We start from the raw sequence: 27,977 nt of genomic DNA on the forward strand, positions 1-27,977 counted from the left end.
TTGTGACATTGCCTAGATTTTTACTCCAAAAATACAAGTTAAAACTTGTATATTGATTTACTACATTTTTCAGGAAAAAGATGTTAGAAGCTAAGAAGCGGGCCATGAAAGAAAATAAAGAAAACAAGGAGAACTCAGATCTGATTATAATGATGTAATAATCACTAACCCGAACTCTGTGCACGCACCCGACAAAGCAGATGTTGGTGTGTGCTGTGTACCAGTTCTACTCATTATTCTAGCAGTGATCAACATCATATATTTTAATTATATAAACATTAAAAAAAAACTTAACAAGTCATAACAAAACTACAATTATACATTATTATAAATAAATTGAAATTATTGCATGATAACTTATTATTGCATAAAATGTTAATGATTGACGTTAAAAAATTAAATTGACCAAAATCTTAGTTGTAATAAAAATGTATTTACAAAAGCATAAAATCAAATGTTAACCTAAAAAAGTTCCTACTAATTACATACTTATTATTTATTACAATTAAGATTTGAAATAAATAGTTGAAAAATGGATGAATATTGTTTTTAAATTATTTTTCTTTGATATTTTCTTGAGAAAAAAAATTTTTATCTTTTTTTCAACTATTTCAATAGTAGGGGAGAGATTAATTGTGATTTGTCCATCATAAAACTTTTTTATTTAAAAAAAGAAGAATGGGGGCGGGGGAAATTTCATCGATTTTGTCAAAATTACATTATCAACCGTGTTTAAACACAATTAAATTTGGCACACTGGAACACCCCCCCCCCCCCTTAAAATAATAAACAAAGTAAAACCAGTATTAATATTAAACCAATGTAACCAATTGATTTATTTTATTATGCTTAAAAGACCGTTAAAATTCACCTACAAAATAAATTGACGAAAAAAGAAATTTTTAGTTAAGATATGCTAAAAAAAGTATTAAGATGTACTAAAAATAAAATATGTAAAAAAAACTGTTACAATAGAATTATATTAACCATGTACTTTATTAACAATTATTTTATTTAATATTAAAAATATACAGAGAAGTTATTTTACATATAAGCTTAAAAATTGAAAGAAAATAAAAATTTAAATTGTTAGCTCAATGAATTGATTATCTCTAATTAAAATTTAATTACCAAAGAGGGGCAGTCAAAAATCGGTCTCTCGCGCCAAATTCGGTAGGTAAATATTTTTTAACACAAACCGAGTTTTGCACTAGAAAATGACTTTTGCCCCTCCCCTTTTTTTTGTTAGTAACAAAGTAAAACATTGTTATTTAAATGGCAATAAGAATTAAACCAATATAATTCGAATATTTCTTTTGTAATTCAGTGTTTTTTTCCTAGCTGATTATTCTATAGTAAATGAGCTTTTAGAGTTTAATTAAAAAGAGAAATAATAATTTAAAACCATAAAAACGCATATAATCATATATTTTATCATTTATGTAAAAAAAAACACGAGAAAAGGAACATTTTATTTTTTACAAACTTGATTTACCTACCAAACATAATAATTTTGAATTAAATGGAATTATAAAAAATTGCATAAGTTAGGAACTTAAAAATTTATGATTTTTGTTTCATTTTAGATAATTTTCATTTCTTGTAATTTCTGTATTTAAATCTTCCATTTGAAATAAATTTAAATGTTAAAATTGTTTATTTTTTATTTTTAGAAAAGCTACTGTTAATGTTTTAAGTGATTGGTCGGTTATTCAGGAATAAGGTATAACCAACAAGCGAAAAAAATATAAAATAATATTTGGGGGGCAAATGGAGAGGTCGTCAATTTTACGATGTGCTGCCCCCCAACGACAGCTGAAAAACACGTATAGGTTTCGTGATTTATTTCCGAATTGATTTCGTTATTGGTAGAAGCTGTCGGTTATTAATGAACATTATAGAATTTTCTATGCACTAGCTAAGCGGACACAACTCCCTCCCCCTTAATCCTTATAATAAAATAATATGTCTGTCTGTCTGTACCAAAGGATCTCGCTAACCGCTTAACCGATATGATGCTCCTTTACAGGGCAGCTTCTCACAGGACGTTAATAACTATTTTGGGGGAGACTACCACAACCCTCTCAGGAGAAATTACTCCCATAAAAAAAATTTTTAACCCCCAAAACAAAATTTAATTTTTTTGAAAATTGAAATTAAAAAATACCAACCATAAAAAATATTCTTTTACTTTTTAAATCTAAACATTTGGGTTTTCGAATTCAACTCTCCTCCCTCAAATGCCTCTAGGGGTGTAGCCGCTAGTTTTGAAATAAAGTTTAAATCCCTTGGGGGTTTATACTCCCGGGCCCCAAATCCTGTGGAGTGTGGAGTTTACCTGTACCCAAAGTGATCCAATGTAGACAAAAAAAAAACAACTCGAAGAATAACACCCCTCCCATTACTTCAATTTACTCTAAAATACGGAAAGGGTTTTGTGCTCGACAAGGCATTTTAAGGAAAATTGGCAATTTTTCCGTCCGCAAAGCTTTTATCACTTAGGCCACACTGAATTTGAATAACCTGCATCCGATATTGCTGTCTGGTCCGGTCGATTGGGTACTAGGTTCAGTGCTTCAGGGTCACTTTGTGAGAAATTACCAAATTTTTAGCTTAAATAAAATTGCGTGCGTTTTTATGAAATGAATAAATTGCTATTTAAAAAGTTAGCTTTAATTTTACAAAAAGTTGGCAACCATGCACTCTAAAAATAAAAGAAAATGTGGTAAAATTCGGTAGCCCTGAGATTGTATTGCTAGTACGAACCAGCTGCTGTTAATTACAGTTTCTTAAATTGTTAAGATTTTTAAAATCTATTTGTCATACTATTTTTTTTTGCTTTACTCAAAAGAAAGTTGCTTACTATAAGAAAAGGTAAAATAATTTTTTTTAAATGGCTGTAATATGAAAGTTGGAATCTCCGACCGTCAATTGAAAGTATTTTTAAAAATAATTTGACGTTTTACTTGTGTTCAATTTTCTTGGCCGCTGTATGTAAAAGAGACCTTTAAATTTGCTCTGAAGATTTTTTAAAATAACAATACCGTAATTTATTGTCTTTGTTACTCTGAAATATTGTCATAGCGAATGCATGTTAAGTAGCGCAGCTACTCTATAATTTACTTTGCCTGTCCGTCAGCAATGTGTTTTCGCGGCGACTATTTAAGATAGACAGCTAAAAATGTTTGGTGGAGATTCTCTATTCTAATCATATATTACATACTTGGTCTGACGGTCATGCTTTTATAACATTAATATTTATTTTCATAAAGGTTTCGTGATTTTCTATGAATTCCCGCATTTTCTTTTTATGGCAACTAAACATTTACTAAACTTTGTCCGTTTGTCCTTTCATATTGTTTTTTACTTTACTTATGCATAATGTCATTTATTCTTATTTTTGTTATTACTTCTAGTATATTTTAGTATACTAGCGGATACGCCCCTATCTTCTAGAGGTTCTGTATTCAAAGAGGCATAGCTTTAGACCATCCCAAGACTAAAATCTGAAATTAGAATGACCTAAAAAAATACCACGAGCTATTTAAAGCTTATCTTAAAGAGATAACTATCGGTTCAGTAGTTACTGATATCTTAAGCTTTAGACAAAAAAACCTTACTACTTTATATAATAGGACTTATTTGTGGCTCCAAGATGCCTATCTTAGAGAACAAGGATAACAATCTACATCGGCTGACTTCAACAACAAATAAGAAAAAGGCAAATATTCTCAAAAGGCTGGATACAAAATGCAAAGGTTATTTCTTCTTAAATTTGCTTGTGGCCGCGCCCCTAGTGGCATCTTAAACAGGGAAAGGGGGTACCCTGTATCTAATTTTTTTATATTTGTTTTCAGGTATGATTTCTCTTTGGGAGAGGAGGGGGGAGATTACGCATTGGTTTATTTCTGTTTCTCTTATATCTCATATAATGGATATAAAATATGCGTGTATATTATGACAAAGGAAAATTGTCGTCAATTAAAGTTGCTAACATGGATTTGATTAATTGGTCAGTTCGTTTATCCAGGGATAGGAAAAGATATCTCAGCCACTTTATTAAAATACACGATAGTCTGGTGTAAGATACAAGTAATAATAAATCAATTCTTATGATTTTGAAGCTTTAGAATATTGGGGAGAGAATAATTTAATTTCTATTTGCGTCCACTTTTATAAGTATTAACAAACCACGAGTATAAACAGTGGCGTGCGAACCGAAGGGGGCGTTTGGGGCAATCGCCCCCCCCTAGCGACAAAAACGCCCCCCCCCTGCCCCCACCTAGCCATCGCCCCCCCTGCCCCCTCCTAAATGTTGAAAAATGCCCCATTTTGCCCCCCCTGGTCAACAAAAATGCCCCTTTTTGCCCCCTACCCTACAAAAAGCAAAACTATCCCAGTTTCCAAAAAAAAGATCAAGAAATACCAAAAAAAAAAAATTTTGGCGCTTCGCGCCAATCAGACAATTACTATTCATTTAACCTTACCAAATTTTCTAATTAGTGTAGAAATTAGGTTATAATCTTTTTTCACTGAACATAACAAGCCTGCAGGTAATAGGAAGTATTTTATTTTGTATAATATAAACTTTTTACCAAAGAAATTTTGTACATCCCCAATGATGATACACAAAATCACCCCTTATATAGATTACAATTAGTGGATGAAATGTATGGAAACTCGACTTAATTAACCAACCAATCAAAATTCCATAAAAAAAACATGTTTTTTTGTAAGGGTATGTACACAAGTCCCCAAAGTTGTTGAGCCAACGAATAAGAAAATTTTATATGAAATATTGGGGACTAGTGTAATAAATAGCCCAAAAACCCCTCCCTCCCTGCATATTTGAAGAAAAAAATTTTTGCTTCGCGCCCTTCCAAATGGTTTCTGCTTTTTATCATATTGTATATTTTGTTTTTATTTCTATAAAAACATGTGTAAACAACAAATATTTAATCAAAAAGTTATTTTATATAAAAAAGAAATAGCATTGATATTTATCTAAGCCTTTTTCTCAACACTGTATGTCTCACAGTGCAGCAAAGCTGGACATTTCAAAATTTTCAACCATCAAATTTGAACCTTATCTTTTAATTAATATATAATATGAGCATAATGATGAAGCTAGCAGTTGAAATTTTTAGAAAATATTTAAAATTGACTGAGTACCAGCTGGTTGAAGTTGGCTACCTAAACAAGAAATTATCTAAATTCAAGGAATTTGAAGATTTCGACCTTATGTCAATTAAGCAATATTTTAACATATAAATTAATTTTCTAGTCGCCTTTTAATGTTAAATTCAGTAATTGCAATGTTAATACTAAATAAAAAACCTAAAAAAGATATATTTTTTATATCATTATGTTGAATTAAAGGCTTTTTGTCTTAAATGATTGTTTTTTCATACGTTTCATTTTTACATTTATTTTATGTTCTTTAGGTTATTTCTCAAAAAAAGCCGCTTGGGTAACCTTCCCACATACATTTATAATTGAGCAAGGTTATAATAATGATAAAAAAGTGGGTCTAATATTTACCCAAGAGGCTTTTTTTCGTATATTCACATTTTTATACAGTCCTTACTTAGTGAGAAAGTGTGTAATATTTGACCTTTTCAAAGCATTCGTTAATTTTTTATTAACAGTTATATATAGCGTAGCAAAGGAAAACAAACATATATAACCCTATTTCTTTATACAAGAACAATGAAAATACAAAAGGAAATATTTTAGGCCCGTCTATTGAAGGGGAAGGGTGATTATCCTCGCAAATATTTGAAGAAAAAAAGTTTTGTTTTCATTATTCCTAATAAACTTATTTACAATCATAGTAGCGAAGATAATCTTATAATTTCAAATGTCAAATATTTTTCTTAGGTGCTATTTAAGATAGAAAAATGATCTTTGTTTTAACATTTCTCATAACAATCATATAAGCAACACTTAGTCTGTCAAGAATTCTAAGAGAGTCATGGAAATTCTGACTCTAACCTTTAAGACTCATCTCATTTGTTCGTCTGTTTGTCCAATTCTTTAATATTTTTATTGCTTTCTACATATGGATATTTTCAGTTTTGTTTTTATCATTCTAGTCACGACTTCTCCTTAGATTTTGTTTTAAATTTAAAACTTGGGGTAAAAGGTTTTTTTCTAGGCGGTTTATCTTGGTAGGGTGAAGCAGTATACATAAATCATTTGATAACTTTCGCCTGACATTAAGAAGCTGCATGAGCATTTGGCAATATATCTTTATACAGTCAGGCAAACAATTTCTTAGCTTATTTATAAAGGGTTGTTAACATTTAATTTTAGGTTTTTAAATATATTTTAATGTATTGCATATTAATTAGCAAGAATGATAAAGTCTATAAGTACCAAACAGTAAAAGAAAGTCATTCCTTGGGAAGTTTATTAATAAATCAACAAGTTTGACACTTTTATATAGATTCATAAGATAATTTCAAGTTAATAAGCTTAAGCATTTAAAGTTTTAAAATCTGTCATCAAACAACAAAGTATAATTGTTTTACTGCTAATGTTTTAGGGACAGATAGACCAACTGACAACAACTAGTTGAAGAATAGTTGTGGTTCAAACCATTAAACTAGACTACAATGTTTCTTATACAACAATTTTTTTTATAACTAGTATAGCTACGCCCCATGGAGGCCTCTAGTGGCACTTGAGATAGTGGGGGGGGGGGGGGAAGAATGAATTTGACCAATCCCATTTTTTATTTTAGTTTTAAATATAAAATTTGAAGAAGAAAAAATTCGTTTGGGTTGATGAGTATTTTTTTCTAGGGGCGATTTCTCTTTTGAGGGTGTTTGCCCCCCCCCCTCCCCCCCCCTCCCCCCCAAATAGTTATAAACCTTCCCAGGATCTATGAGAAGCTGCATTGTAAATGATAATAATATCAGTTCAGCGATTAGAGAGATCCTACAGTACACACTGACGCACACAGATCCTGTTATTTTATTAAATGTGTAACGGATTAAACAAAAGTTTATGATTAATTCAAGGCTATGTTTTGACGTTGAAAAAATAATAAAATTCATAATTAACTAAGCCAAAAAAGGGATCTACTGATTTCTCAATGCATTGGCGATTCTAAATTGGTATTATGCATTGATTTATCCCAAGAATTGATCGATTTATGAAGCTTTTAGTAAACATAGTTAAAATGTCCAAAAAAACGTACATTTGCTGCACTGTGTGTCTGTCTGTATAACTATATATATGATGTCATATTATTTTCAGGATAAGTTTATCATTTTTTTTGTGTACATACCCTTACAAAAAACATGGGTTTTTTTTATGTAAAGAAGTTGTATCAACTTTTTCACTTTTTATTTAAGATAGCTAGCCGGCTCTTTTAGTAAGTAGTAGATGTAAAATTTTTCATAGAATTCAGATATGCAATCGGTTTTTTTGTAGACCTCTTATTTTTTAAGTAATTTAAGTTTTTTAAAAAAATAATTAAGTCGGTTTTAAGGTACTAAAACGCAACAAAATAAAAGAAGAAAATGGCCAGTATGAACAAAAATAGTAAGATCTTTAATTTGATACCTTACTTTTAAAATTCTGTTGAGTAATTATTGAAAAAATCTATTTTGTTAACCTCGAATTAATCAAACCTTTGAAATTAAAAATATCCTCTCACAGGCATAAAAAGTATGTGTTCATATATACTTTTAGAATGAGAAAAATATTACGAATCCAGTCTAAGCAAAATTGAAAAACTTTTATAAAACTAAAATAAAAAATATAAGTTTATTTTAAGAATCATAATTTTCGGCTTTAAAGGGTTAGCTTGAATAAAACCTAAACAAAAGACAATGCAATGTAGCAGATATTTTTTAAACACAAGAAACAATAATGTATTTTTAACTGCATTGTTTTGAAGTTTATAAACAGACTGATGCATATTTGTTCATAATTTTTCATTCTTTACATGTTCTGTAATATCACTATATTTATTGTAGTATCTATTGTATATATTGTATGAACGTTCTCCTTTTTTTTTGGTAATTCTATTGGTTAACTTTATAGGTTAAGCTTTGTGATTCGTCAATTTTCGCGATTTGTGATTGGCTAGTTTAGTAGTTACAATTCTTAAAATAAACTTTTTATTTTTTTTTATTTTTTATTACAATTTTTTAAAACTTTTTCAATTTCGCTTAGAATGGATTCATAATATTTTTCTGATTCTAAAGGTATATATGAACCCATATTTTTTATGTCTGTTTGATAAAATATTTAGGTTTAAAGTTTTTATTAAACCGAGATTAAAAAAATTGATTTTTTCAATAATTACTCAACAGAATTTTAAAAGTAAGGTGTCAAATTAAAGATCTTACTATTTTTGTTCATACTGGCCATTTTCTTCTTTTATTTTGTTGCGTTTTAGTACCTTAAAACCGACTTAATTATTTTTTTTATAAACTTAAATTACTTAAAAAATAAGAGGTCTACAAAAAAAACCGATTGCATATCTGAATTCTATGAAAAATTTTACATCTACTACTTACTAAAAAAGCCGGCTAGCTATCTTAAATAAAAAGTGAAAAAGTTGATACACCTTCTTTTGAATTTTCATTAAAAACCCTTAAAACTAACTACACTCTATATTCCTAACTTGATAAAATACGCTACTCTTGTTGTCTTTAATTGATTTTAGTTCAAAGGGGGAGTAAATATTTTTAGGTGGGCTTCACACACCGCCCTTATAAATCCTTGGAAACACCACTTAATCAATAAATTAACAGAGTTTTAAAGTGTCATTTAAAGGGTAGGATATGTTGATTAGGGCGGGTTCATATCGGAATTAGACAAAGCGGGGATATGCAACAGATAAAATTAACCTTAAAAACATTTCTGACCGAAAAAGAATTTTAAAAAATTGAGTTTTAGAACACGACCACTTAAAAGTATAATTCGTTACTTATTAGTATGCAAAGACGACATTCAAAAAAAATTTTGAATCAGAACTATGCCTTCATGGTGCTCCCTGGAAAGGCCTTGAGGAGCTGAATTAGGAACTTTTGTCCGTTTCAAAATATCTCGTTCCTAGCCTTAGAAATCACTAAAAAAACACAATTTTTTAAGGTTTATTGAGAATTGTCCAATTTGTAGAGGTTTTTTAGATTTTCTCAGGCTAGGAACGAGATTTTTTGAAACGGACTAAAGTTCCTGACTCAGCTCCTCAAGGCCTTTCCAGGGAGCACCATGAAGCCATAGTTCTGATTAAATAAATTTTTGACTCCCATTTACAAATAGCTTTACAATTGAATGTCTGGTCGTCAGCGGTTTTAAGACTTAGGATAAATTTTAAATCATCCAGAGGTGTATTATATCTATATAAATTGAGTGCAGATCCCAGCTTTAGCCTCAGAAAAAAATGTCCAAAATCTACCCACCCTAATTTTGATATAACTTTTTAGCTTCTCTATAATCCACTATGGCTGTCAGTACGTAATGCTAAAGGGGAAATGTGATTTTTTCAACTGCAATTAAAGATAGAAGGCTAAAACTTAATGTTAACATTCTCATCATTATGGAGTATAATTAATTATTAAAAATTCATGGAGGTCGGATGTTTTTTTTGTGCTTTGCTACTTATAGATGTTGTCATCCTTGTTGTCATACAATAAAGAAATATTTAAAATCAGTTTTACATATTAGGTTAATTTTTGGTAAATTATTTCCAAAATGAGTGTTTTTATCTCCACCCCCCCAAAATTTTGTTTAATGGGGTTTTTCATCCTTCCTGCTGAGATTTTATAACATCCCCTTCCACCCATAAAAAATGTATTGTGGTGGGGGGGGGGGGGGGGAAGGTTAAATTATCTTCTGTATTTTTTTTTCGAAGATGCTTTCTAGCTCCCTTCCCTTCGGTCATTGCAGGGTGGGGAGAAGGAATGGGGGAGAAGAGATGGGGGATATAAATGGGAAATAGGGGTGGGGGAAGGGATGGGGAAGAAGGGATAAGGACTAGAAGGCCCATAATTAAATAATCCCACCCCTTAAAACGCCCTTATTTAAAATTAGTATATATAATCAAAATGCCCCCCCCTAAAGCAAAGTGCCCCCCTGGGGCACTTTGATTTAGGGGGGGGCAAAATTTTACAAAAACTTCAAAATACCCCCCTTAGACAAAGTGCTTCGCACGCCACTGAGTATAAAGGAAATTTTTTGTTTTTGGTAAGAAAGCCTTTTAATAAAGTTTATTATTCTTATGATTTGTGTTTTTCTTGTTTAGACAAAGTAGACGCAGATTTATCGGGGATAAGTCCAATCAAAAGTCCTCCAGCTTCAAAAAGAAGAGTTAATTTCGAAAAGACAACCAAACCTCCCTCAAATTCAAGGTATTTTATTTTTGTTGAATGTAATGAATTCAGATTTGTGTTTGCTGCATTAGCAAAAACTTTGGGTGTAGACCCTTTCGTGACAACGCCCCTTAAGGGGCGTTACCTCGTATTTTTCACAGTAGATTTTGATAGGTTACTTTAGGTAAGGCGATTTCCTCGCAGGGTTAAGCAATTGGCCCCACAGGTGCTAGAAATAGGAGTAAATCTACTTTGAAAATACAACGAAACGCCCCTTAATAGGTGCTGTCACGAAAGAGACTATATACTGGTAACTTTTATAAAGATTTTTGTTGAGTTTTCTATGATTAATGTCAGTCTATTCATAACTATTTTTGGCTAATAATCTTTATTTAAAGGAAGCCTGCATGAAATACATTGCTTTAACTGCTGAAAGAATGGCACAAGTAAACCCAATACCCAAATTTGAAGCTTCCAGTTTCCATAATATTTTAAGTAGAGGAAATTATGGAAAGTTTCCCAGCACTCATGATAGAAATTATAAAATTAATCTAGAAGCAAAACTATAAGCTTAGTTTTGGGCCTAAAGTTAGTATACCAGTTACTAAGCGCTGTAAAACTTTCACAAATTTCATCTACCTAAAATGTCATTTCAAAATGCCTTTAACGTTTTTAATATTGAAGCAAAAGCTTCAAATTTGGGGTATAGGGTTTTATGGCAGTCTTTCAGCAGTCAGATCAGTGTATTTCTTCTTTAATACTATCCTTGCTAATGTTACCAGCAACTGAATTATTTCGAGAACAAATATTTCAGCTATCTCAGCTAATTTTAGGTAGGCTGTTATAAACACTAAGGTAGCATCCCCAAAACACCTGAAATCATGATTTTTTTTCTGGAATTATATGATTTGTTGGTTATACCTTTATCCTGCATTATTAGGCTGTTTTGCATATTTAGCTTATTATTAGATTAAAAGATCTGGAGGCCAAGTGTCGGAGATATGAAAGTGAAGCTAGAAGTCAGAGATCAAGAATTCATTCTCTCACCCAACAATTACAGGTTTATACTTGTTTTTATTTTTATTTTGTTCTCATAAATAGGAATGATATAAAACCATAGTAATGTTATGAGAGTGAAGGCTAATGTCATAGATAAGAATTCATTCCCTAACAGATGTAGAAGTTAATGGTAAAAAATAGGAATTGGATACCACCATTGTCTAGTTTAAATATTAAGCTAGAAGTTAGATACCAAGAATTCATTCTCTTACGCAACATGTTGTGGTTTAATTGTACTTATCTGTTGCAGGAATCATCCTGTATAGTATGTAAATGCTTAGTCGGTAATAACAATCTGACGTACGAACTGACTATATAATGTATAAAACTCTTAGCTTTTAAATTGGTTGATGTTTTTGTGTTGCATTGTGAATTGGGGAAAAGATAATTTTTGATTTAAAAAAGAAATAATATTTTGGTTTCAGGGAATACTTTATTTTTTTAAAAATCAACAGCATTTTTGTATTTTTCTAAAGGGGTAGTTTCACGAAATGCATTTGAACTTAATTTAGTGAACCGCATATTTTATCCTGGTTAAATGGTTAAACTACATTTATATGGCATATATTTGAAAAAATTTCAATTTTCTACAATGTAGTTTCTTAAAATATCAGGACTTGAAAATCGTTTTAAATTACATATATTACAAAAACAATTTTCAAGTCTTGATATTTTAAAAAGTACGTGGTAAAAAATTGAATTTATTTCAAATATATGCTACATAAATGTAGTTTAACCCATATGCGGTTCACTAAATTAAGTTCAAATGCATTTCATGAAACTACCCCTTTTGTTTCTATCAAATACTTTGTTAAATTCAAATCTACATAAACTCTACATTCAAACCTTTAAATACTGTTTTCCTAGAATTTAATTAACCACGAGCTCTCACATTCTAGGAATGGATATAGAATACGTGGATATTGTGACAAGTTCTCGCATACCCTGATAAAATGTTTCTCCTAGCTGGCTTATATATTCCCTCCCATTATGACTTTACCACATCTCCTCCCCTGACCATAGAGGAACCTAGAAATCCATAAATGAGGACTATATTAGCAACCTAAATTGACGACAACAATATCCACGTATTATATATCCATTATTGTAGGAGAAGGATAAGATAATAAGAAATTTGGAGCACAAGTTACCTCAAGTTCTGGCGGATGTGAGTAGGTTAGTCACTCATTTTGTCATTAGTAGCGTAGCTACTCTATACTTTATCTACAATTTTTTTTTTATTAAAAAAAGGATAATTTGTTCAAAAAAGCACTTTAATAATTTTTCTCGTATTCATTCGAATCCGGTGGATAGGAACCGGTTTTCATCCATACGAAAAAAACTATGTCTAGCATCGTATTATATCCAGTTTTCTACGAATATAGAAATGTACAATTATAAGATTAAAACCAGTTTTTTTAGCCGGTGCCTTCGGCACCACGGGGCTAAAAAAACTAGTTTTAATCTTATAATTGTACATTCTATATCCGCGGAAAGACGTTTATAATACGATACGAGAAATAACTAATCCTTAATTAATATTCATAATTTCTGTAAGTAGCGAAAGATCTCGTTAATAGCTGAACCGATATAGGTCTCCTTTATAATGAAGCTTCTTACTAGTCCAGGGAAGGTTAATAACTATTTTAGGGGAGTGTAATGTACCAACTACATCCCCAACAAAAAATACCCAACCCCCGGCCCCCCCCCCCCCCTTCCTTAAAAATGTAAATGAAGGATTAACTACCCTCACCCCCCCCCCCTTCTCTCAAGTATCCCTAATGTCAGTGAACTAAACTTTAAATTGTTAATTGTCATTTAATTGTGCCCGCTTGCTGTCGGAGAGCTCCCTAGTAGGGTACTAGTCTAGACTAGGTCTAGTCATACTAGAGACTTTGCATGGTACTGCCAGTTGCTTTGTATAGGAAGTGGCATTATTTTGTAAAAAATGTGGGAATGCTAAATAAACAAGTGTAATTAGGACTTCCTGACAAAGGTCTTGCATGTAAACCATATTACTAATTCCTAATATTTATAAGATAATAAAAAGTGTATCTATACTGCAAGCGTGTAAGATTGAAAAGTGTGAACAATGGAGGCATTTTTTTTCCGCGGATTTTCCGTATATGGTGTGTGTTAAACTTTAAAACAGGAGTAGAACTCTAAAAATTGACATTACATTTGCTCTAATATGGTACAATATGGAACTTTGATGAAACGGCGCAAAAACCCTCACTGCCGACAAAAACCGGTATATATCTGTTTCGGTGGAAGCGTCTTTCATCAATACACGTTATACAGCATTAAAGCAACTGTCAAGAAATTTTAGAGTTCTACTCCTGTTTAAAAGTCTTAAAAAACACACCTTGACGAAAAATGCCTCACTTTATTCTAGAGGTTTCCACCACAACCGGGAGGCTGGTAAAAAGAAATCTATTAGAGACGTCAGGGATGCCATGAACAGAAACCACATTCTTAATCAAAAGGTATTTTTTATTTGTAAACCTTTATCTTTAAGTTCCACAAAGGAACTGACAAAGGAACTCAACCAAAAAAAAGAGTCACAGCACTGAAATTTGGCATGACAGGTGCTATAATGAGGTAAAATTTGGAACTGTTAAGTAACGGCGTTGGACTGCTGCCAAATACCGCTGTTTCCCGTTATTTTTTCTTGCTAAATTGGACGGTCTATTTTTTTTCAAAAAAAGTTTCTTTATTTTGTCTCAAATAGTTTAAATGACAAGAAAAGTTGTTTAAACGTATAGTTGTTTACTTAATTATTAGAATTTATATAAATTAAAGGTTTTCAGACTTTAGAAAAACGTGAAAATGTCTTTTTTTATTTAGATAAAAGAACTCGAGCAGAAGTTGGAGTCTCAAAAAGAATCTGTTCTTCAAATAGAGAATGAGAGGTTGAGAACAGAAATCAAATCTAAGGATAAAGTTATAAGGTACTTCATTATTTAATTATAAGTACAGAGGTGGATTCTTAAAAAAAACTTTGGCCCCACTAAAATTTTAGTGGAGCAAAATTATCCCCTCTAAATTTTTGAATTGCCCCACTGATTTCAGTGGGTCAAAAGTTTTTTAAGAATTCACCTCAGGTATGTCATATTTGATTTTATGTATTATTATTACAAATATAAAACCTTTAACTGTATATAAGTGTTTTTGACTGTATTTTAAGTAGAGGATGCTAAAATTCCAACTAACCACTTTGTTACATTTTTTCCAGTTTTTTACATTTTTCAACACCATTTTTTGCGCGTGACTACACTTACGTATCAAGAATGACAATGTAAAAGAAGCCTTTTTATATCGTAAATATATTTTCCAGTATAGCATTAATAACCGTTGGGTTAGAACCGGTTCTCAGCCATTCCAAAAAAAAAAATTTATAGCATACTATTACGGAATATTTTCCACAAATATCAAAATCTTAAAATCAATATTTGTATGTTAGCACGGGACTTCGGTCCTCTTGGTTTAACAAAACTGTTTTCTAACTTAAATTTTTTATTTTGATGTCTGCGGAAAGCTGTCTGTAATATAATGTAATAAATAACTAATGTCCTTTTAAAATGGTTTGAATTTACCCGTCCTTGTTTTTTTTCCTCAGGCAAAATAGCACAGAACTTGTTGAGACCCGGCAGCGAGTAAATGGATTGGAAGACGATATTTCTAGACTTCATGGAAACCTCTTCACTTGGCAAAAGGAATTATTTCATTATGCTACATTGAGATCATTTTGATTATTTAAATTATTTCAAAGTATGGGTGGGGTTTTCTGTGATTGCTAGGCACTTGGAGGGAAATTTCTTGCATTTTCCATCCAGAAGAAGAGTTTAAAGCCTAAGGTAAAACTGACCGAAATTAACGTAAAGGTCATGTTTGATAAAAAAACAAATGCCCAAAATAGGTTAAACAATTTAGAATTACACATTATTTTTATAATGAATGATTTCTATAGGAATTGATAGCCATGAGAAACGAGAATGATTATCTGTACGACGAAATCAGGTTCGTTTTTGTCATGGTCAGTTCGTTCATCCAGTAGTAGGGGAGGGGATCGGGTAAAGAGGGATTACAAGGATGGGAATCGTTATTTTAGCCCGTTACAAGTTTCAATTTATTACAGAAGATGAAAATCTGGTGTAAGATCCAAGTAATGATAATAAATCCATTATAACATGCCTACCTTGCAATAAGATCATAATGTTCATCCAATATAACATAGAACCCGCAACTGTAGCGTAAGATGTAATGCATCTGATCGTCGTTGGATTTGTTATTTGTTCGAATCTCGGCTCAATTCGCGTCAAAACTTCATACGTTAAAAGTTTTACTTACTTCTGGTATATCATTAATAGTTAAGAGTAGGGAGAATTTCATGGCCCTAAACTTTAGAATCTCATTATCATATACATTTGGGACTATCAGACAAAGGTTGTGCAATCAAAGGGCTAGTTGGAGATTGGATGTTACTTAGCCCAATTTCCTACAGTGGGTGTTAAAGTATCATATCCCATTACAGGTGGATGATGCCCTTGGGTTCTCTAGGGGTTCAAATCGAAGAAGAAGGGAAACAAATATATTTTATTAACCAATGGCCTGGTTTTTAAATACACAAACCACCAAGCTTCGCTAATATCTGAGAATCATTCTTGTTATTTATTCCAGAGTCCAGTATAACAATCTGATACAAACTGAAGAGGAGCTCAACTCTATTGATAAAATTGTGGATGGGTTGAAAAAGTAAGTTCATGTTAATTGGTTTAATGCTGATTTATAATAATACAAGCGGCTTCGCCCCTAGAGGCCTTTAGGGACATTTGAGGTGGACCCAACCCAAAAATAGTTAAAAAAAAACTATCCCAGGACCTATGAAAAGCTACAATGTAAAGGAGAACCATATCGGTTCAATGGTTAGCAAGATCCTTTGGTATAGACACACAGAGATCCGGTTACTTTATTATAAGGTTTTATTTTAAGACATAGTTAAAGAGATGCTATTCTTATGATATTGTTTTTCTTTAATGTCACAAATCTTGAAATAACTATTCATACTTTACCAAGTAATTGGAATGTATTAGATTTTTTTCTCTAAAATAATATTGGTTCTAAAATTTTACCTTTCATCCAATTACCATTCTAATTGAGGATTGCAATTTTTAAAACCTAAGCTTTTCTACATTCTCTACATTTCTACATTTTCCGAATTATTCCTATCTTAACTTAAGTATGTTAGACTAGAATTGTCCTATTGATTTAAAATTTCGCATCCTGATTTGTTTAAAAATTAGATTAATTTGATCATCTGATTTGTTGAGTTACGCTTTTATTAGTCTGATATTAGAGTTAAACACTAGAGGGAGAAACCTTTAAATAACTGTACCTACCCATCACAATGTCCTTGTGCCGACTCTCAATTGGGTCATTAAGAATCAACCAATGGTGTCATTAATTAAGAATCAACCTATGGTGTCAGGGATATTAACCCAGCCAAGTCGCAGGAAACAATTTGGTAGCAGACGACAAAGGTTATGAAAACAGGATGGGAGGATACTATACATCTGTTATTCTGAAGTTGAATTTATTTAGTTTGATAACTGGAGGTCATAATGAGATACAGAATACTCCAGCGTGTAATGGCGCCAAGACTGATGAAAGCCAAGATACTTCTGGTCTCCAAGATTCCAGGTATGGCCTCTGATTCTTACCCGCCAGGATGTTTTTCACGTTTCTGTTTATTTAGTTCTATTATATAGAGGTGAGACAAGGATGTCAAGGGGGGGGGGGTTAAAGGATCCCCCCCTCAATTTTTAAATTTTTTACAATCCCTCAAATAAAAAAGCTTGGGGTGAGAAACAATCCATAGTATTAAAATGAATGATTTTTTTTACAAAATCTTCTTTACCTTGAAGTTTGTTGCTTTATAAAAAAAAAATACAGATATTATTAATGATAACGATATTTCAAGCACAATTTGAAACAATGTAACTATTTTGTTAATACATGTAAACATTATATTCTTTGAATATTCAAAATTATGGTTTTTGTTTAGTGGAAAGAAACGTCGTCGATGGAATAATACCTGGCCACTTAACTTTACCATTGCCAGCCCTCTTCTCAAAGATTCAGGTAGAAATAAATATAAATAGATCTGCTTTGGGTTATTGGCCTATGACTTGGTTACCTGTTATTGTAATGTAAAAATGCCCATCAGCTTACTACTTTATATATATACTAGCGGCTACTAGGAGAGAAGAGTCGAATTTTATAACCCAATTTATTATTTTAGATTTTAAAAGAAATTTTTTTTTCAGATTCTTTTGGTTGGGAGTGCTTCCCCCCCCCCCCCCCATTTATGATTTTAGTTAAAAAAAATTTTGGGGGAAGTTTTTTTTCTTGGGGCGATTTCTCTTGGGAGGATGGTGGTACCCTCCCCCAAAATAGTTATAAACCTTTCCGGGACCTATGAGAAGCTACCCTGTTAAGGAGAACCCGATCGGTTCAGCGGTTAGCGAGATCCTTCGGTACAAACACACAGACAAACAGAGAGACATCCTGTTTAGTATTAGGATTTTAAATTTTTCTATGTAATGATTCAAATTTTGTTACAAGAAACGGCCGATTTTTTGTTCTTAATATTTTTAACCAAAAAAGTGTCAAGTAAAAAATGATTCAAAATTGTCTAATTTGGCAAAAAATGTAAGGCCTATAATCCTATGCATGAGTTTTTAGTATGGATGAGAACCGGCTCTAATCCAGCGGATTTAGATCGGTTTGAATCCATACTGGTAATTTATTTACCAGGAGATGAGTTGGACACACGTCACCTGCTTGAGCTGGTTGATGAACAGTTTAGTGCTGACGAAGTTGATGGTGATGAACATCAAATTTTTAATCAAGGTTAGGGAATAGACAGGGAAATTTTTTTTAATTTTGGTTGCTAATCCCCCCGTCATTCATTGTTTGAGGCGTACAGGTTTCACTTTATTTAAAAACATGAAAATTTAGTGTAAGATTCAAGTAATAATAAATTCATTAGGTTAAATTTGATGAATGGAACATTCCTGGGATAGGATAGTTTTATTTGAATCATTGTGTAAGTGTACTGGGTGGGCACCCTGTGCTGAGTTTCATTTGGGTCTTTGAATATTAGCCAATTGCGTAGGAAATATTAACACAGCCGAAAAAGGTCCCCACAAATGAATTGTGTGGGTTATATATAATGTCTAAAAATTTTATTTGTTCTTTAAAATTCATTCTTATATCTTGAATATTGAAATGTTATTTTTATACCAAATTGTCCTTATAATGAATATAATTGTAGGTAATGTAGAGGTGGACAATAATATATTTGAAGAGAATGAGAATAGTTGGGAGGATGACTATAATCAAGAAAATAGTGACGTGGAAAAAACTTCAGGTTCATTCTTTAATTGGAGCAAAATTACTCTGTAATTGTATGTAGCCCTGATTCTCTGAAGTTAGGATTCAGATGCACACGGAGATTGGAAGTGAGAATCCTTGGACCAATATTAGATTGGTAAGCTTCGGGCACAGCTGAATAATTTCTATGTTACATTACTTAAGCTGACTCTATAATTCTTTAAGAAACTGTAAGAGGGAAACCTGAATTTCTCGGCTGCTATTTTAGATAGACGGATGGATTTTTTGTCAAGATTCTTTATACTAATGCGCAACCAATTTATAATTTACTAGGTCAATTAGTTTATCAGTCTTTCTACAAAAATATGAATATTAAGATTTACTTAAAAGGTTTCGTGATTTTGTTTTATTTAAATTATATTTTAAAATCAAGAACAACACTGCATATCTGCTCTATAAATCACTTTGTTCGTACATCCAGAATTTTTTATGCTTAGTTACTTATGGATGTTGTCATCTTTGTTTCTTTTTATAGTTTTTTATAAGAATTATATTTTTACTACTTTTTGCTCATTTTATTTAAAATTGATTTTCTTTTAGATTGGAGTAGTTCTGACGAATTTGAGAATAGTGCTGAGAAATCACAATTCTGTACCAGATTAGAAGAACTTGATTTAAAATTAGGTAAAGTATTTCAATTATAATTCTTGATTTTTGCGAGATATTTCTAGATAAGACCCTGTGCACACTTTCAATTGGTTCTTTGAATATCAGCCAATAACGTCGGAAATATAAACACAGTCCCTACATTAAAGCAGAAAGCAGTTTGCTATCAGACGAAAAAGGTCCCCGCCACTTGGGCCAGGTAGTTGTAGGGTATACATCTACGCTCATACTTTATTTCTGCAGCTGATATTTCTTCATTATTTTGTTTGTATGACTTAAGTATAACAGTTTATGATAGATTGACTTTAAATCCTTCTTAGTTGTTCGGATAATACATCACATGTTCGGCTGAAAGTAGCCTATGTACATATATATTATATACATAGGCTTATTTCAGCCTTGGCTATAAAGAATACGCTTTGCACGCTAAAAATCCCATTAAAAAATATAGATTGTCATTTTATCATCCGATTTATTTTTACCTTATAAGATTTAAAATATTCTATAAATATTTCTTATATATAATTTAAACTTTTTTTTCATAAAAGGACAAGTATAAACAAACGTCTAAAATTAGTTTCATTATAATCTTTGAGGGTTTACAAATTTACATCCTTTTTTACATAGAAAGTTCCTGATTTCAACTTCTTTTTTTTGTTTTATTTTAATTTTCTTTTTACAGAGTTGATGCTGAACAAATTGAATTCAACAGCAAATCCAAATACGACGACAAATATTTTCTGAGCAGTTAACAAAACAGTAACTTTCCTCCGAAAATTTACAAAACTACAATAATTTGGTTCCCAATAAGTTTTTCAGTGTTGGTATAAGCAGGGATGTTAAGGGATAAGACAATGGTCGATAAATTCATATACATTCCCAATAATGATAATCAAAATTACCTTTTCTTTAGATTTAGTTATTGGTTTAAATGTTAGATCACCACTAGTTTGGAATAAACATAACATAATTTTATATAAATACCTAAAGTATATAAGGGGACAATGGGCTGTTTATTACACTAGTCCCCAAAGTTTTATAGTAACGTTTTCTTATTCGTTGGCTTAATAACTTTGGGAACTTTGAATAAAATTGGATTGGTTGATTCATTAAGTTGAGTGTTCAAACGTTTCAACTAATAATTTTTATTCTACATAAGGTTTTTTTATTAAGATAATTCTATTATTGTTATGAATTTTATATGTGAAATTGTGGTATCCGCCTAGGGTAAATGGCAGACACCAGAGTTCGAATAAAGACTACGGCAGTGTGACAGACGTGGACACCTTACTATAGAGAAGCTACGCTTCTCTAGCTTTCACTAGATAATGATCAACATCTATTTCAGTTGTCACTTTATTGAAGGGTTGTAAGATACTGAAGATATATACAACAAACATTAACTACAATGGATAGGAATAAATAATCATAACATAAAAGCATTGTAATACATATACAATAGTCAGTTTGGGCAATCATGAGTCCCCATCCCTGGAAAGGGTGGGGGGAATTAAGAATACAGTTAACCATAATATAAATACCTATGGATTAGGAATAAAGATAGTTAAAGATAAATCATACAGTAAAACATAGGTAATTGCAATGGTTAGGTAGATGGCTATCCCTGTCTGGGGCAGGCAGGATAGCCCATGGAGCAGCACAATAGGTAGATAAGCATAGAGGGGTTGAGTGGTAGGTCTGGGTACTAAGGAGGGAAGGTTTGATGATTACTTGTGACAACAACAGTCTGTGTGGGGGTGATCCTATCAGGTGAGGGCAGGTTTAGATCCTTTATCCTCAGGGTTGAGGTGGTGCTGATAACTTGGTGGTTGAAGGGGAAGGTTCCGGTGCTTAAGATGGGAGAGGGAGGGGTAACACCCCCTCCCTCCATTTGCAGGACAACTGAGGGATGAAACCAGTACCGTTATCTGACATATTTTCAGGTGGCTTGATAATTGTAGAATAACAGGATTTAGCTAGGTGCGTAGCATCACTATAATGTCTTGGTTTCTGCATGGTCCAGAGCTGCCGCATACCACAACTCTCCCCTCGGAAGGCTGGAGGGGTTGTCTGCACCGCCAGACTTCCGACAGTGGTTGCGGCCTCCAGTTTGTTGTCCTTGTGGAATGGGTCCGCCAGGATACCAGTTGCTGGATGGTGGTGGACTCCAGCCCTCCCCAGGTCTAACGGATCGGCTATATCTGCTGGAGTAGCTGGTCCTGTTGGATATTCTGGCCGTTGGATGTGTACCTCTGAGGCCACCCTGGCAACCTCCAGGAGTGGCACAGCACATGAGGGGGCTTGGACCAACAGCCGCCTGGTATACACCTCTTCAGGTTTCTCCACTGGGCTGGTGGTCTCCATCGTGTTAGTCACCTTGCTGCTGGCAGGCTGGCTACTGGATGCAGGCGCAGTTTCTTCGCCCTCGGGGCTGGTCAGGTTCATTCGGCTTCCAGGGTCTCTGTCAACGCGGGCAGGTGGTGGTTGCCATACTGTAGGAGCGTTGCCTCCTTCAGGCTCATTCTGGACATTGGCAGGGTGGTGCATGGCAGTCCGACCTGCGGGGTAGGGAAAGGTAACAGTCCCTCCTTTATGCCGGAGGCTGTCTTGGATCTGCAAGGGTGGCTCCGCTCTAGTTGGCTGGGAGACAGGCCCATCCACGGCCACTGCTGCTGGTAGACTGGAGGCACAAGGCTCCGGATTTCCTCCCCTAGCCTGAAGGGGTCCAGGCACATTGTCTCCATCTTGGGTAGACATAATTGTTGGGGATCCTCTACTTCTATGGTTAGGCTCGGCACTTGGCACATCTAGTGGTGTTACTCCCCAGGCAGCGGTCAAAGCTTCTTCAGTTTGGCTGGTAATGGCTGATATCCTGGCTCCTGGGGCAGATGCAGGGGGCGCAGGCAAGTTTGGCCCAGCCCAAACTTCCTGGTACACCAGTGCAATACAATTACCTTGGCTTGGTTGAGGGAGGTAGACAGCTGGATGCAGTTGAGGGTGAGGGACAGCTGGACTCTCCCTGCTGGCTGAGGGCTCTGGCTGGCTGGGGGTGACGGGTGTCACCCCTTCCTCTGGGGCTGCGGGCTCATTCCGGGGTCCAGGTATCTCGGTGGCGGCGACGGTTGTCGCCCCAGGCACCAGTGTGGGGGCGCTGGATAGCACCCCCCAGTCTTCACAGGGGTCCAGGTCTCTCGGTGGCGGCGACGGTTGTCGCCCCAGGCACCAGCGTGGGGCGCTGGATAGCACCCCCCAGTCTTCACAGGTGGCGGCGACGGTTGTCGCCCCAGACATCAGCTTGGTGGTGCAGGGAAGCACCTCTCGTTCCTTCCAGGTGGCGACGCCGGTTGACGTCCCATACATTGACTCAGACTCGCTGGGTAGCGCCCCTCGGCTCTTGCTGGGGGCGACAGGGGTTACGGACACCGGTCCCCTGTGATTGAGGCTGAGGTCCAGGCCAACCCGGTTGGGTTCAGCCGCTCCTCCCAGCACGTTGATCCTGGCCACTATGGTCCCAATCTGAGACACAGACTCCTGGGTAGCCGCGGCCCCAGCGGCAGCAGCTAATTGGGGTGACGGCTGGGCATCTCCTTCCAGGTGGACCTGGGTGGCAGACTGGTTGCATGCAGGTTGTTGGGCGGCCTGGTGTTTCTTCATTGCTTGGTCCCAACCGGTTCTACACTTGGCGGCTGTGTGGCCGTTGAAGCGGCAGCGCCCCTTCGTCCAGCTGGGTCCCATCAGGCCGGCTTCCCCAGGGTGTATCAACCTGCCAGGTCTCTCCTCCTCCAGTTGGGGCACCAGCTGACAAACAGGGTCTCCCCTACTAGGGGTCAGGCGGTGCTGGGCTGCTTGTGGTGGCTCCTTGGTTACATTCAGCCTCCTCCCCATACACACAGGTTCCTTCCATCCAACAGCGGCTCTCCTCCCCTGGGTGGCGAGGCCAGCCTCGGCCTTAGCTTCTGCAGGTGCTTCTCCACATGAGGGATCCTGCCTCTGGGTATGCCAGGTAGTTGGTAGCAAAGGCCGTTGATGGTGCCAGGCGGAAAGGGGGCTATGATCTCTGGGGGGTACCTGTGGCCAGTGTGTGGACAGGTACCCACAGGTGGACCAGCAAGGCCCAGAAGATGCCATACTGATGGTAGCCTGGACTGTATTCCGGACTGTCAGCCGACTGTTGGTAGCCACCTGAGTTGGGCCAGAGTTGCCAGCTGGTATTGCGTCCCTGCCAGGCTCCGTCAGCTGCTGGTGGGGAGCCCCTGCGGTGGTTCTGGTTTTGGCAGGTGGTGGCCTTCTTATTGACTCCCCTAGTTTGAGCTCTGCATCCTGGTGGGCCTCCATCTTCAGCAGCATGGGGAAACTTGGCTGGGACATGTGCAGTGGTTCAACAAAGTAGCGGCATCTGGTCTTGGAGTGTGGGGGGACAGCCTCACTGCTGCGGGTCAACCCTGCTCCCTCCGTGCTGGGTAAAGTCTTCCACTGTGGCAGGTCACCAGTCCCCATCCTTAGGCCGGTCCCCAGTCGTTCCATGCCTGGGGGCTCCCAGGGAGGCTTGGGTGGCGGCTCCCCCACCCCCAGGTACGCGTCGGGCATCTGGGTGAAGGGCCTATTCCCCTGGGACAGCTCCCCATCCTCCAGATTGGGGAGGCCAGTGCCAGGGAGGACCTTTCCACCCCAGAAACAGGTGGTACTGGCCCTAGGGCTGGGCCCCTTTGGAATCTCAGTTCTGGTAATAGTGTCCATCTTGGGGCTGGCCACTAAGTTTCTGAAGCTTGTCACCTTCTCATTAGGCTCAGTTGCATCGTTCAACACCCCCAGGAGGACACCTACAGGTTCAGCAATCCCCAGTCCAGTATTGCTATTTCTCGTACGTTGAGCACCAACTGAACAGGAGCTGTGCAGCGGACATTCAGTCATCCTTCCAGACAAGGGCATCTCAGGGACCAGGGGTCTGTGACCTGGCATGTGTTTGATGTTCACTGTACTCAACACAGTAGGCCAAAGTAATAACAGAAGCAGTATCTTGTAGATATAGGAGCAGAGTAGAGTAGCCGCACCGCAAGGAGGTTCGAGCCGGCTCACCCCTAGTATAAATACTATAGCTGTGTAATTAGGGTGGTAGTCCACGTAGCCGTAGGCTCGGTCCTCCTGGCTCAAGAGTTTCTGTGGCTGGCGCGCCCCCATGATAAGTAGCAGGGGGTTGGTCTGTTTGTGCCAGCGTCTTGTTTAACTGTTGAGCCTGAGTTGTTCTCCTTTCCAGTATAGCTCTTGATTTCTGTGGTAACCAGCGGATCTTAGCTTAAAGGTAACAGGGAATATGTTAGGTATCCCCAGATGTCTCTAGGAGCGTATCCACTAGTAGATATATGGATAGGTAGGCTATCTATATATATACATGGCTACATGCCCATATATATATATATACGTGTATAGGAATATCCCCAGAGCTAGCTAGCTTTTCCTCCTTGCTCCAAAAAAATCACGCTTCCTCTGTATATAGTTCACAACTATGAAGGTCGATGGTCCAGGTACACACCACCACTGCCCAGTGTGGGGCAGCAAGTCAGGCTATGTCCACAGGGTGGGCGTACTTTCGTTCAGTTACCATATCAGTTTCCAGTGTTGTTTGGTGAGGTTAGTATTCACTTATTTGTACCCCTGGTACAAAAAAAACGACCTTATTTATCACTTGGGTATTTATATATACATATATTTGCTTCACTAACCATTCAGCTTTGAAGTAGGGTTGGCAGGCTAGGAAGATGTTGAGGGTCTGAGCGGGTTTAAGGAACTGGTTTAGTTTTCCTTATCACACTGTAGACAGGGAGGGAGGAGCTTGCAAGTTTTTCTCCTAAAAAAATATCTCTGATGTATGCTATAGAATGGCCCCTCTCCTGTGTGGGTGTGTGTGTGTGTGTGTGTGCGTGAAATCTCCTGTCCTTGCAACGCGCGTCCGCACCGTCAAATCCGCGCACACGGGGAAAACGCGCTCTCACCCCTCAACTCGCTCTCTCATTGGTCAGCTTCGTCCGTTGGATTTATGATATTTTCCGCACTCTGTTGCGCTACCCGTGAATGGCGCTCTGTGTGTCCGATCGCTAGCCCCACACTACAGACGGACTTAATCTAGTGTGGGTAGGAAGGGGGAAGCGCGTAAGGGGACGGGGGTAACTCCGTCCGTTCCCCCTGTGAGAGAGGGGGGTAACTGTGGGCTGGTGTAATATTGCCTTTTCTTCTTAATCCTAGGTTTATCTATTATATCACCCTGATTGTATTTGCCTTCAATGGAGAGGGGCTTCTCCCCTTCCCTTGGAATAAGGGGTGTATTGTTATTGTGCTGTGGGCTTGAGATATTTTGATTGTGTATCAGGGTCCTTGTTTATATTGCATCTAGCTTTTATTATTGTCCTTATCACAATTGCATAACAAATTTGTTTACCAACTCTGTCCTATTTTTAGTTGTTATCACAATACCCAATAATCCAAGCCTGTTCTATTCTTAGATTTATCACAACACAACAATTTGTTTGCCAAGCTTTGCTCATAAATCTATTGTTTGGCCATAACACCAGGGTGGTAATCCTTGCACTGTAATATAATATCTGTTTTTCTAGATGGGTGGCTGCGTTGTAGCCTCTCAGGACACTTAGAGTTGACGTAGTTTTTCTCTGTTCTGGTGCACTACACTCGTATGTTGGCTCGCAGCTTGCAGCTATGTGGCATGTTTCAGCCTATCGGCGGCAGGGAATGTCCCGTCCTGCTAGCGCCGCTTATCCAAATCCAGCTGATGGCGGCAGGGAATGTCCCGTCCTACTAGCGCCACTGGTTCGGATCCTGCTATTTCTTGCAGTAAAATTGGCCTATTTTCAGCCGTTTACACTTCTTTGGCTTGTTTCAGCCGGTCCGCAGGCCTGTTTCAGCCCTTTTGGCGCTCAATTCTCCGTTAGATATCAGCGCTGCTCGCGGTTATTCATCAAATTTCGCTGTCTTGCTTCCACAACTGCCGGATGCAGAGTTAAACTTTGCTATCCAGGGTGGGTAATTCAGGTTGCTTGTGTCAGTTTTGCCAGATTCACTGCTGGGAGTACCTTCGCCTCAGATGCGCGTCTGCTCTACACTTGTGGTTCGCCGTAATCTCACACAGCTGTCACCAAAATTGTGGTATCCGCCTAGGGTAAATGGCAGACACCAGAGTTCGAATAAAGACTACGGCAGTGTGACAGACGTGGACACCTTACTATAGAGAAGCTACGCTTCTCTAGCTTTCACTAGATAATGATCAACATCTATTTCAGTTGTCACTTTATTGAAGGGTTGTAAGATACTGAAGATATATACAACAAACATTAACTACAATGGATAGGAATAAATAATCATAACATAAAAGCATTGTAATACATATACAATAGTCAGTTTGGGCAATCATGAGTCCCCATCCCTGGAAAGGGTGGGGGGAATTAAGAATACAGTTAACCATAATATAAATACCTATGGATTAGGAATAAAGATAGTTAAAGATAAATCATACAGTAAAACATAGGTAATTGCAATGGTTAGGTAGATGGCTATCCCTGTCTGGGGCAGGCAGGATAGCCCATGGAGCAGCACAATAGGTAGATAAGCATAGAGGGGTTGAGTGGTAGGTCTGGGTACTAAGGAGGGAAGGTTTGATGATTACTTGTGACAACAACAGTCTGTGTGGGGGTGATCCTATCAGGTGAGGGCAGGTTTAGATCCTTTATCCTCAGGGTTGAGGTGGTGCTGATAACTTGGTGGTTGAAGGGGAAGGTTCCGGTGCTTAAGATGGGAGAGGGAGGGGTAACACCCCCTCCCTCCATTTGCAGGACAACTGAGGGATGAAACCAGTACCGTTATCTGACATATTTTCAGGTGGCTTGATAATTGTAGAATAACAGGATTTAGCTAGGTGCGTAGCATCACTATAATGTCTTGGTTTCTGCATGGTCCAGAGCTGCCGCATACCACACAAGGACATAAAGAAGGAAAACCCCCCAAAAGTTAACCTGACCTAACTAATATTATGTAATTATAATGAAATTTGTAAATATAAAAAGCTGACACACAAATATGTATTCAAGTATTGTTTGTATGTAAATTTATGGAAACTATGCATTTCACAATATGTATTATGAAAATAAATACCTAATTACAATTAATGTTTTTTTAATTTCAGTTATTTTAAATTCTGAAAAGGATAACCCTGCTGTTAATTCGATCAGACGTTTGTTCGAATCGTAAGACTTAGGGATTCATTTTTAAATGGTGGCTCAACAACGTTGACTTTTATTATGTTAATATTTTTACATATTTTCATTAAAAACAATGAAACAAAGAAGATTTCTATATATAAAAGCGAACCGCAAAAAAGTAGACTTACAAAACGAACAGTGATAAATATATTTTAATCTTGCATTCAATCTATCTTATTAAAGCTTTTTGTCTGTAGCGAAGGATTTCGTTAAGCGCTGAAACGATATGGTTCTCCTTTATAGTAAAGCTTCTTATAGGTTA

The 27,977-nt window shown here is 36.2% G+C and overlaps 2 protein-coding genes across 19 annotated transcripts in view; both read left to right on the forward strand.

The window, feature by feature from the left end:
- LOC145326299 (uncharacterized) overlaps positions 1-1,652 on the forward strand; it is a 195,751-nt gene extending 194,099 nt beyond the window's left edge. For 5 of the 7 annotated variants that reach the window (XM_080169573.1, XM_080169574.1, XM_080169575.1 and 2 more), the window contains one exon: positions 74-1,652. In XM_080169573.1, the coding sequence (XP_080025699.1) occupies positions 74-158 (85 nt within the window). In that variant the 3' untranslated portion in view covers positions 159-1,652. The remainder of the gene's footprint in view (positions 1-73) is intronic. The other 2 variants (XR_013881823.1, XR_013881824.1) reach the window with 2 other exon arrangements.
- A 1,070-nt stretch (positions 1,653-2,722) lies between these two features.
- On the forward strand, positions 2,723-27,622 carry LOC145326301 (uncharacterized). 12 transcript variants are annotated; one of them, XR_013881828.1, is made up of 18 exons: positions 2,723-2,874; positions 3,636-3,758; positions 10,265-10,370; positions 11,301-11,391; positions 12,502-12,566; positions 13,786-13,876; positions 14,238-14,341; positions 15,010-15,104; positions 15,359-15,410; positions 16,071-16,145; positions 16,992-17,090; positions 17,455-17,531; positions 18,207-18,302; positions 18,727-18,822; positions 19,386-19,469; positions 20,134-20,275; positions 20,611-20,678; positions 27,416-27,622. XR_013881828.1 is itself a non-coding variant. In XM_080169581.1 (17 exons), the coding sequence occupies exons 2-16, from the start codon at positions 3,656-3,658 to the stop codon at positions 20,193-20,195; spliced, it is 1,296 nt and encodes a 431-aa protein (XP_080025707.1). In that variant the 5' UTR covers positions 2,723-2,874; positions 3,636-3,655; the 3' UTR covers positions 20,196-20,210; positions 27,437-27,622. The 12 variants fall into 12 exon arrangements, 3 of the variants coding, with proteins under 3 accessions (XP_080025707.1, XP_080025706.1, XP_080025705.1); XR_013881830.1 differs by having other exon boundaries at positions 27,437-27,622; XR_013881829.1 differs by having other exon boundaries at positions 20,134-20,271.
- The last annotated feature ends 355 nt before the right edge of the window (positions 27,623-27,977 follow it).

The sequence above is a fragment of the Acartia tonsa genome, chromosome 8, assembly GCF_053477335.1.
Source record: "Acartia tonsa isolate MP-2025a chromosome 8, ASM5347733v1, whole genome shotgun sequence".
NCBI classification, from domain to species: Eukaryota; Metazoa; Arthropoda; class Copepoda; order Calanoida; family Acartiidae; genus Acartia; species Acartia tonsa.

Bases quoted from the DNA above. Each gene is read 5' to 3' on its own strand.
- LOC145326301 (XM_080169581.1), top strand. From the start codon at position 3,656: ATGCCTATCTTAGAGAACAAGGATAACAATCTACATCGGCTGACTTCA. The intron at 17,091-17,454 runs GTATGGCCTCTG...GTTTTTGTTTAG, and splicing joins TCTGGTCTCCAAGATTCCAG to TGGAAAGAAACGTCGTCGAT. The intron at 18,823-19,385 runs GTTCATTCTTTA...ATTTTCTTTTAG, and splicing joins TGACGTGGAAAAAACTTCAG to ATTGGAGTAGTTCTGACGAA.